The 11797-nt window shown below is 40.2% G+C and overlaps 1 protein-coding gene across 6 annotated transcripts in view; it reads right to left on the reverse strand.

Annotated features, from left to right (window-relative positions):
* cep162 (centrosomal protein 162) overlaps positions 1-9939 on the reverse strand; it is a 29622-nt gene extending 19683 nt beyond the window's left edge. For 2 of the 6 annotated variants that reach the window (XM_070966473.1, XM_070966472.1), the window contains exons 1-9: positions 9827-9906; positions 8320-8420; positions 6682-6817; positions 4330-4389; positions 3188-3469; positions 2588-2734; positions 1790-1967; positions 702-781; positions 556-626 (exon numbers count right to left, since the gene is read on the reverse strand). In XM_070966473.1, coding sequence (XP_070822574.1) covers positions 556-626; positions 702-781; positions 1790-1967; positions 2588-2734; positions 3188-3469; positions 4330-4389; positions 6682-6817; positions 8320-8379 — 1014 coding nt within the window. In that variant the 5' untranslated portion in view covers positions 8380-8420; positions 9827-9906. Of the gene's footprint in view, positions 1-555; positions 627-701; positions 782-1789; positions 1968-2587; positions 2735-3187; positions 3470-4329; positions 4390-6681; positions 6818-8319; positions 8421-9826 lie in introns of those variants that run through there. The other 4 variants (XM_070966476.1, XM_070966475.1, XM_070966474.1 and 1 more) reach the window with 3 other exon arrangements.
* Between the last annotated feature and the right edge of the window lie 1858 nt (positions 9940-11797).

Here is an 11797-nt window from a genome sequence, read left to right on the forward strand (position 1 = left end):
TGTCATGTTTTTATACTTGTTTCTTCCAAATGTCCTTAGTAAAGTACACAGGTGAAAATGGATTGGTCTGACTGTTCTCAATACTAAATATTGTCCTGAAGTTTGGACGGTAAGACTGCATTCCCTTCTCCATGCACCTTGCAAATCAGTGAAACTGCACAGACTTCATAAGTACTCTATAACAGCAACACTGAGGGAGCTCTTCTTTTAAAACCATACAGGGTTTATTTTGGTATCTAAAATATACCTGACAATGTGACAGAACAATCTCAAATCAAGGTCCACTAATTAGCTTCATATCTAATGTCAAACACCCACAAAACATAAACATATTGTAGACAGGGGTCAAGACTTCCCCTAAACAAATGGCAACCTGTCATGTAAATGAAGATCCATACTCAGGTCAAATGAGGACATGGCTGAAAGCTCTAAAAAAGTTAGCAAGTGGGTTGAAAGTATTTTGTCACAAGGTCACAAATGAACTTAAATGTGGATAATTGTTTGCCTCACTGAGCTTTAGTGTGAGTTTAATCATTATAAATTCCAACTACAAACCTCCTCCAGTGGCACTTTTCCATTCTCTTCTTCCTCAAAGTCCTCACTGTAGTGTGGAGAGCCTGCATAAGCTGAGAGAAACAAGAGCTGCTTGAGACAGCCGGAGACAGAGAAAAACAAGTTTGCAGAGTGTTCATTACTCTTACCTGGAGACTCTCTGACAGTCTCTGTGACTCTGGCCTTTCTTTGATCATCATCACTCTGCTCCACTGCTTCCTCAGCTTTCCTGGAGGGTGGATATCCATCCTCATTACATCACAGTCATAACCATCATCTTCAGTGGTAGATCAGCAGCAAATACACTGCACCAGACTGCATAAGCAAGCCCGGAGTCTGTGAGCCTGCCAGTCCACATCTCAGGTGCTGATGGACTTTTAAAGAGTTATCTCCGTGCCCCATCTGGACAGCTTTAATATATCACAGAGGGTAGAAAAACACTCACCATGAACCTCATTAACTTCAGTCAGGATTCATAACAGCATTTTAGTTATCATCAAATTACAGGAGGGGTTTGGAGTTATTTTGTGAGAAAATCATATGACCTTCATCACTAGTGGGATTCCAAGAGAACTTCACTATAACAAGATTATGCTAGTTAACTAAGAGCATCCAGACTGAAACACAGAGGTGCTGCTACTTTCCAAAGACAGGCAGACAGGCATGTAACGGGAAGTGCCTGCCCGTTACATGCTGTGGTTTTCACTTGACTGGCTCACTAACATTTACTGTTTGCACCAAAAACAAACAAAATAAAACATTTCATGATCATTGAGAATTAGATTTTGATGAAAGGTGCATTATATTATCAGTGTACCTTCATGCTGTCAGTCAATGGTAATCTGTGGAGGAAACGTAAGCAGGAAAAACTGCCTGGCTCTGCCTTCGTACAAAAGTAGCAGCTATTGTACCATAAAAATCCCAAAATACAAATCTGTCTCTCTGTCCACTCATCCTCGTCCTCGTTATTATCTGCTCATGAATCTCCAAACTTCACTGTATCAGTGAAACTGTAAACACACTTCAGTGGCGTCCTTGTTTACTTCTGTAAGACAGCGAGCTGCATGTGACGTTATATGGTGTGTTACTGTTCTCTTGCTCACGCAGGACAAGCAGGACGGTGACCAGTTACAAATAATGTGAACAGCCAATGAATCCAAAGCACGAAGGCTTGCAGTGTGAACGCAGCCTTAGTGCTTTGCCAGCGCAATATTAGAGCATGGTCATGTAAACGGACCTGAGGCTTGTTCCGATGGTAGAACTTGTTGAGTCTAGCTCCCTGTTCAGCTTGGAGTAATCTATAGTTGCTGAGGCTCCTTCCTCGAGTTGGGCAAAGAATCTGGCTTTCTCCTCTTCTTCCTCCAGAGTGTCCAAACCAATGTTGGTCGTGTTTGCAGCTGGTACCATCACTGAGTCTGTGCACAGGAATAAAGAGAGTATAATGTCCCATATTCAGTTATTCAGAGCAACTCGATGCACTCACCAACACTGTCAGCAGTGGCTGTAGAAGTGACTGTGACACACAGCTCGGCTCACAATTATTCCACAATTTACTTAGCCTAAACACACAGACATGATACATATATTTTTAGATTCAGTATGAGTTCAACTTCCTGTGGATATCTCCATTATGTCCACAATTCCACTTTGAAATTATGGAAAAAGACACTGCTTATGACTCCAGAACCTGCCTGAGAATCATTGCTGTCACCAACAAACTAAAACATTAAACTTCCCTAACCCTCTAAAGATCCAACATTATGGGAACTGTAGTTCCAAAACTTCCAAACAGAAGTGAGCATCTTGTTGTTACACATAATGACAAAATCTTATTACAAAATATTATGGGGGGGTGTTGGGGGCTGCAGCTGTTATAGTTTTGTCCAAGTGTCAGACTCTGAAAAACCTGTCATAGGAAACCAGTGTTGAATGAACTGCACTATAAAATGTGATCCAGCAAACTGTGCGTGTAGTTAAAGTATCTTGGCCCCGTATGTTCGCCTCACTCTGTGCCTTCCTGCTGTCCAGGACTCACCCTCTATCTCAGCACTGTCTCTGATGACAGCAGCTGCTTCCTGCTCTTCTTCCTTCAAAGCAGCATCTCCTGGATCCTCCTCCTCCTCCTGAATAGACTGAGACTTCCTCAAAGACTTCCTGAAAGTCTTCCCAGATCCCAGCAGTCCTGGAAAAAGAAAGAAAGAATAATAATAGAAAAGCATAAGTGAAGCTTGTGTTAGTCAATGCAGGTGACACTGTGTAGGTTAAACAGCCTTTGTGTATTTGTCTTGTGCCAACTGCCATTCAGCACTGAGGATTGTCTGCACCCACTACTAATACAGGTAATACACGAGGACAGATATAATACACAACAACAAACAGGATCCAACTATCACACAGCTGATTCAACAACTCACAACAACATATTCACAACACTGTTGCTTCAAAAAGCAAGAACATCCATCAGGAAGTGAGTGACAATGACAGAACAATCATCTGCTGTTACAGATATTAAGGTATGTGGCAGGAAGACTTAAACAGAGACAGAGACCATGACAAAAACTGAAGAGAACCAGTGGTGCTGTTCTACTGAGGGACTAACACTACCAAAGGGTTTGGGGGTTTGAGCTGAAGTTACCATCTTCACTGTCCCTCTGGGCATGACTATCAGTGCTGGCTGGTGGACAATCATTAGAGTGTGTCTCATGGCTCGTCTCTGCTGACACACACTGGAGGTTTTCATGAGGGGAACTGCTCACGCTGTCAGAGCGCGAGTCATCAGATGGAGCTCTGTGTCTCTCCACAGTCCGTGGAACCTCCAAAACTCTATCTTTGTGGTTCTCGTCCAACTGAAGCAGTTTATCCAGAGCTTTGCTGCGAGGTTTGGGGATCGGCTTATGAGAAGGGTCAGCACTGACAACTTCAGACGACAAGATGAAGGAAATGATGATGAGGCACTGTCCAGTTAAATCTGGAATGGCTGTTTGAATGTGACATCTAAACTATCAGGTTTCTGGCGGAAAAGCAAATATGTATGTAGGGTAGGGCTTTCTGGCACATCTTCAAATGTGAACGCCACGTTTTGACAAGGAAAAAGAAAATGAAAAAATTCTGCCGAACCAATTCTGATCTTTTTTAAACTGTTGTGATTCTGACAATTTTCTAGGTTTGCACTATCAAATCAATGGAGTACTCTTTTAACACCATGCTGTGAGCTACAGGTGCACCCCATGTGACCAACAAGGTGAACAGGCTGAAAAACAGATGGCTACTGCTGCCCTGACAGTCTGTACACATTAAGCCAGCTGAACACAAAAACACACATTTTTCTGTCTGTTTAAACCCATTTACCTAAAACGAAACAGTCTCCAGAGCATACTGATGTGAAAAGGCTGACTCGCTGAATTAACTGTACTTTTACAAAATGATAATGTAAGCCAGCCCATTGCTAATCACAGGGTGAGTCGAGGTAAAGTTAAGGACCACCTTTGTCTCTTCTGACTTTGTGTGATCATTCAATTCAAATGTGAATATAGCCAATCACTTTGCACAGCTGCTGTCAATTACCTGTATTTAACTGGGGGGTTTGTATGTTCAGCTTCAGTAAACACAGCGCAGGCCATCACACAGCAGGAGGGGACTGAACAGTGCTTTAACTGGACTCACTGGACATTTTCACACATAAACAGTGATTTAAAAATGAAGTGGCTCAACGCAGACGTAGTGGAAAAGAACTCTAAGTGAACTCTGTGGTGGGACTTTCTAGCAACTCGTTCTCACCATCCTTGCTCTCAGGCTGAGATTTCTTGGTTTTGATAAATCTGCTTTTGGCCATCCCGGCTGAGGAAAGTGGAAAAGCAGAAAGGGACAGTCTTTCAAATCAGGAGATAATGAAGTGTCAAATAGAGAGCTATGAATGTACACCCAATTTTCTGCGGATTTGCACATTTTTGCAGTGAATTTAATGCTTCACAGAAGCACTGGAAGAGATCTGTTGACTGGATATTATTACAAATTGACTACATTATAATATCTCACAAAGGTCAGCACTTCCAGCACAAAGACTAATTCAGAATCTAAATGAGTCTAATGATGGTTTTAAAGACCAATTATATACTAAATACCAACTCCAGTCAAAAAACACTTTAATGTATGTTCCACACATGAGCGTGCTGTGTACTGCATGTGTGTTTCACTGCTCAGTGAACTTAAAGCCACAGTGTGTGACTGAAAGATGTGCAAAATTCAGAAAATCAGGCTGGGGCAAAGAAAGTTCACATCCAACAAGCCAGGCAGACAAACGGTGTAATGAGAAAAGCAGAATGAAACAGATCAACAGCAGTTTGATGGCGTCGTGCTGGTTCTGTTGAAAATGGATGAGGAGGAACATGAGCAAAGGAGAGATCAGTCAGAGGTGTGAAGTAGAAAAATACAAGTTAGGAGGAGAAAGGTACTTTCATCTGATGAGGAGGGTGGAGAGGTGAGAAAGCCATCATAAAATCCAAGGATATATGCTTCGGTTTTTTATGGAAACTTCAGCCTCAGCAGAGCTTTAACCAGCCAGAATTACCTTCAACAACACTGAACCTACCCTACAAAATATCAGAAAATCATGAAAAATGAGTCCTTTAGCTCAAGGTCATTCCTTCTGGTGGCTTGTTTTGTTCAACCAACAGTCCAAATTCAAAGATATTCATTTTAGATAGATAAAGTACTTTATTGATCCCCTCAGGGAAATCAATTTAAGACAAAGCAGCAGACTCATGAAGGCTTTTCTCCACAGAAAACATGTTTTTGCTTTTCTCCCGACTTGGCAAGAGTCCTGCGACAACATATGGTTCGTTAAAGTGATTGGTTTAGGTTAGGCCATGATAGATGGTGATGGACAGAAGGTTCATCCAATCATCTGCCAAGTTTTTTTTTTTTGAAAGTGCACGCCCTTTTTCAAACAGTTCCAAGAACGACTTCCCAGATGGTTCAAACCATCTGGTGCAGGAGGTTACTCATCAATTACAAATAATGGCACAGCACAATCTCAAACCTGCATGTCGCAGACATTAGAAACGTTCAGAAACAGCAGCAGTTTATCACTAACAATGCACTTAGCAAACAGCCTGAATATCAAAGAACCTTTTCCTCCAGCTCTACCATCAGTCCCTCCAGAATCTGTCTAACCAGTAAATAAGAAACGACTTCCACTTACTGATGGAAGGAAGGAAGACATTTGAAGTTCCATCTCAACTCAGCTGTAACTAACTTGTATGGTGCAGCTTGTTTAAATTAAGTTACAATGTGACTCCCACACTACTTTCAGCAGCCTGCTTGTATGCAAAGCCTTCTCATTTTAGTATTAAAGCCCTTGAATATTTGGCTTTGAATTTTTTGTATTTCTGCATGATATTCAATACACATGACTGACTAAGCAACAGTGAAGGTTCTAAACATCTTGAGTTATTATTTCTAAGAGCTTAACACTCCAAAACGTATCCAGTCTGCTTCATCGGGACTGTGCGTGTGATGTTCTCACAGCCTAGTTGTTCATTCTCAGCTAAAGAACAGTAAGAGAATGTTGAAATCCTTTTGAAGGACAAGGAAAGATTTTACAGGACATTTTACTTTTTCACTCATTGAAAATTGAATTTGCTCATGTGAAATGACTAAAGATGTCTTAACTTTGGCAGAAAACAGTATGCTCATGTAGGACCTAGCCCTCATAGTAATCAATCGTTTGAGAAAATACATTTTCAGGGCATTTAAACCTCAATTATCATCATAGTACTTAACAGACCAAAAGCACTGACTTGTCTGCATAGCAGTTTTACAAAATGTCTTTCTAGCTAAACAAGGATGAATTCTAAAGCTTCTCTCTAAAAATATTCCCCAGCAAGCCAGTGACCTCTCTTTGCTACTTCCACAAAAGACTACTTTTATGACTGTTTAATTGCTGCCAGCTGTTAGCTGCAGTAACATATGCCCAAATCCTCTCTCAGTTCCCCCCTAGACTGCAAAGCTTAAACACCGGCAGAACTGCAGCTACTGATGTTACACATTCTCATCCTGAAGAGCTACCAAAGCCTCCCATGTCCCGTGCGATGGATGTATACGGTATCATGGAGACCCCCCCATTATTACCTGTCTGTGTTCCCCGACCGCTGTGTTCATCATCTTCCCACCAAGACACTGTTGGTTTCTGTGCTGACTTCCAACTGCTTTTAGCACTGGGCTGCTTGTCAGTGCCGCCCAAATCCACAGAGTCATCTGAAACGGACTGACAGGAAATCAGGTTTAAGCCTTCAGGATAAGACTGTACATATCAAACCATGGCATCCTTTGTTTTTGTTTCAGCCTTTGATGCTGAAGAGTCATATTTCTGTCCTTAGCATGGCAAAAGTATGAATTAAATGGCAGCAGATAAAGAAAATGACCACAGCAGAGCAAGGTTAAACATGCAGACAGATTAAATGCATGTTTTATGCTGCCTTCTAAAATCACTGTCACACAGTTCTTCATCTCTTATGCACACAGACATCAGCTGAACATATCAGGAAACACAAAGAAACACAGTGACGTCAACACTGCTATTAGGTATTGGGTCTGATATTGTACTTACGTACTTGTAATCTTAAAACTGCTCCACTTCACTGTAATGTGACATTAACCTCTTGTCAGTTTAGTAGGTAGGCTGAGGAGAAGCAATGTCAGCGATCTGGAGACGTTTTAGACTGTGATGATGGCTATGCTCTGCTACATTGTCAAGAGGAGTGGTGAAAAGTAGTTCCTTTCACAAGCAACACATACATATCCAACACAACACACAGTTCAAGGAGTGTGCGAATGCTAGCAGCCTGAAACAGCAACAACCAGCTGTGCAGCAAACATTGGAGAAACAAGAGGAATTGTCCAGAGACAGAAAAATCCCAGAAGCTCTGACCCAGTGCATTGCTCCTGATGACCAGCCTTCAGATGGACAGCTGAAGTCTGAACTTCACACACACCTTAGCCAAATCCATTCCATTCATGTAAATCATTTGATATTGTTTTTCCTTTAGTAAATCTGGCACAAGAGGCTGCTGTAATAATTACAATAAACCCATTCTTCATTTTAGCACTCTCTGGCTGACACTTATTAAAATACAAACTCATCAGTTATATGGTGCTAAATGTGCTAAACTCTGCACAGCCTTCCTGATACACTGGATATTTTTTGTACAGAATGTGTGACTACATTGCATGTGTGAATATCTTTGAAATTCAACTTGATATAGATAGCAAATACTTGATTGGGCTCCTTGCAGTTTTACAGCCATTTTCTTATCATACTGCGTTTAGTATCTTGGTATGAAAACCCACATTTTGAATTTAAACACATATGCTGTATCATAAAAACATGTCTAACACACCAAATCGTTTTAGAATTGGTCGAAAATTCATGATGATTTTAATTGTGGATTGATCTCCTGCCTGAATAGACTGAGATGCATTATGAGGCATAGTTTTCCTGAACCAATATGGCCGCCATTTCCTTGGAACCTATAGCATGTGTCACATATACGTATGTCACACTGTACACTGTCTTCAGTAACAAGACATCACTCAGCAAACGTAAAATCTACCAGCTTTCCAAGCTCAGTCTGTGTGACAGTGGGCTATTAAATCACAATGTTACAAAGGTAGAGAGCTCAGTGGCCGATGACTGTCCATTGGCTGGCACCGCCGACCATCGGCTCAACCCTAAAGGATAACTTAAGCCTGTACACAATGTTACATTACCTCCTTCAAGAACAGCTCAAACTGCTCATCTAGCTCCTCCTTTGTCAGTCTGTGAGACATAGTGACAGTGTCCACTCCATCAGCCAATGGAAAGCCAACAACTGGTGCGAGGGAAAAAAAGAAATCACACCTCATGTGTAGAGTGTATTTCAAAACAAATGCTATTATATGTTTAGCATTAAAATTCCAAAATGTGATAAGGTGAGATATGGTATTTACAGGAATTATTGTACTCTTTTCCAAAACACTGGCAAAAGACACATAAGCATTAGTAGATTAATAGTTGGTGCAGGGATTCATTTGGGGTAAAAAGGAAAAACTGGTGTTTAAATTAATGCATGTACATGCAAACATTAAAAAGGATTCTTTAAAAGTAAATGTAAAACATAAAATATACAAATTAGTTAACAGCTGTAAATCAGCCTGAATATGAGCATAAAAGTTCATCATTGATGTTGGAAAAATGAGTCTGATCACCAAACCCAAATTAAGATTAAATATTGTATGAAACCAGCAAAAATTGAACTCTAAAATAGTGCTATATTAAAAGTAAAAGAGCAAATTAATTAGACTTCAATTTGTTAAAATCTGCCAGTTGAGCTAATTTCTAACAAAAAGGTAGCTGTCTTTCCAAGCAAATCTGTCAAGTTTGGAATCAGAAAGCAGATTAAATGTACATCCCTCTTTGTGGAAACCAGTCAAGCACATTTGATTTGTTAGTGTTAACTGATTCACTGAGTCAGATGTGAATTTAATGAAAGCTTAAACGCGCTCTAACAAAAAAAAGGCTTTTACTGCTTATTGATAATTGGCTTTAAATTGAAATGAAATTCATATCCTGCTTGGCACCTGTACAATGCTCGGGAGCTTTGTAAACCATTAAAATGTGACATTTAACTGAAATTAAGTGCCGCTCGGTAAAGCTTCGAATCTTTTACGTCAGTCTAACGATTAATCTACAGCGAAAGACAGCGCACCACAGCACAGCCAAGTTTGGTAACATTTAACATTTTAAATATGTTCAAGAGAAAACGGGACGCCGTCATTCAGGTGCCAACGAAATAGAACACCACCACTTCCGGTCACAACTGTCACAATAAAGTCGTACAGGACACGGTTCACTAAAACCACATTTCAGTATGCTGACGTATGGGCCGCCGTGAAGTCTGGCAGAGCCATGAAACTAATTCAACAAATGTCACTGCGCTTTTGATAATAAATCGGGAAATTTGTTTTGTTCTCCTTCTACAAACTAATATAATCACCTATAATAGACTAAAACGCAAATGTCTCGTGAAGGCGCCAGCCCAAGGCTATTTTGAAAAAGGTATTCCCTGACTTCCGCTGTTTTTCAGGTGCCTTGACACAGCAAACTAAGTCGTTTATCTCCTTAGCTAGCGTTAGTAACGTTAGCACGAAGAGTAAGATAACTTCTCCCGCTACAACAGAATAAAGAACCACACTGTGATTAGAGTAGATTTATCAGGTTTGTATAGACAGAACTCACACAAAAGATTCGACTATTGCAGCTCTCCCAACTGAACACTTGTTCAAACGTCCCACTCCTTGGTTTGTTGTCTTGAATAGCTGTGGTAGTTCTCGCGACAACGCCGTAGTAACAAAACTCAACTTGATTGGCTGGACAGAAAGTATCATCAGAAATGTTAACCAACGGACGGAAAGATACATAGAGTGGGCGGTGCTTTGGTGTGTGCATTGGTGTGTATTGGTAAAAGCACACGTAAACCCTTCATGGTCATAAGTATGTGGACAACCCTATAATGTTAAACTGTGACACTGGTATGTGAAACACGTAAATATTACTAAGTTTTATTAAAATGTAAATGATTAACTAACCATTACAACCCACATTTTGAATGCTAAGTGAAATATAAAAAGAACAAGCCCACTAAAGCACATAATCTGTCCCAGAGCACTACCACAATGGGTGTACAAAATTTGAGTTCTTACATATGTTTCTTTGTTTTGTAATATCTTAAGTGTCTATTCTTCTAAAGTTGATGTGACACTCTACAGAGCTGAAATGTTTAGTTGATTAACTGGTAAGTCAAGCGACAGGAAATTGATAAGCAACAATTCTGATCATTAATGAATCATTTAAGTCATTTACAAAGTAAACATGCCCAACATTACCTAGTTCCAGCTTTTCAGGATTTGCTGCTTTTCTGTTGACTTAAGTGACAGTAAAGTGAATGCATTTGAGTTTTTGATAGTGCTCAAACACAACTTCATTTGAGTTTTAGGAAATTTCCATGTGCATATTAAAATAACTTTATGACACTATACATTATTCAAGAAAACAACTGATGGATTAAACAATAATGACAATAATTGTTAGTTGCAGCTCTACATTCATTGTGTGTCAGTGTATCAGTGAGAAATGAATGATTATGCATAGTTCCTCACATGTATGTTACCCATTGCCTAATGTATTGATGGTGACGTGTGAAATCTGATCACAGATTTTCGACATATGAGTGCGCTCACACCTTCACCTTTACTGCAGAAAATCATTTGTGGTTGTCATCATCATCATCATCATCATCATCATCCTGTCCACCTTGAGTACAGGAAGAATTAGCAGCTAATCAGCAGTCTACAGGTGCTTTTTAAACCCTTTGTGCAGATAGTCGCTACCAAGCAAGACTTGGTAATTTTCTTTAAACTGGTTAAGACACTAATGTCACATCACACTTATAATCCAAATGTAAAACAAATGGCCAGCTCACTACTACAATTCAAAACATAAGGTTGGACACTGCTGTCACCCTGACATTGATTAATACAGGGATCAAAGCATGTTTCCTGATATTGTCATTCCATTGTAGCCCTCTAATAAAGCTGGATTACTTCCCCTGGAAGTGAGTAAGTAAGTATTATACATTGTCATTTTGCAGTAGCTCAGGCTCAGTGACATCAAGTGGAATATTTGAAAAACATGGGTAGAGGTCACATTTTCTCCACTTGGTGGCAAGCTTGAGCTGAAGATCAGCCTGTCTCTTCCCTGCGTCTGTGTACCTGGAAGGACAGTCCGTCACCAGAGATCAGTAGTAATCTAATAAACTCTGCCCTGCTTGCTTTTCTTTCTTTCAGAGGTCAGAGCGGATCCATATAAACTCTGTTTTCACCTGCCTCCCTATATGACTCTGTCCCTCGTAACCTTGCACACACTTCACCAACACTCACACTGTGTGTCAAGGATACAAGGAGGGAACAAGGCATCATATAGGCTGTTCTGTTTTTGCTAACTTCTCCTTCGGCCCCATTCCAGTTTCATGTGCCCTAAACCTCTGATGGCCAGATATCAACACAGCAAGCTAGGATTAATGCTCTATCACCACACATACTTATTCAATATCTGGTTATACTTTATGTTTTGGAAATGAAGCTCATAAAGCAATATAAGGATCAATAAATGCATCACAATTGTGTGTTTGACATATATTCTGACCTGAAA

Source organism: Chaetodon trifascialis, chromosome 7, assembly GCF_039877785.1.
Source record: "Chaetodon trifascialis isolate fChaTrf1 chromosome 7, fChaTrf1.hap1, whole genome shotgun sequence".
Classification (NCBI taxonomy): Eukaryota; Metazoa; Chordata; class Actinopteri; order Chaetodontiformes; family Chaetodontidae; genus Chaetodon; species Chaetodon trifascialis.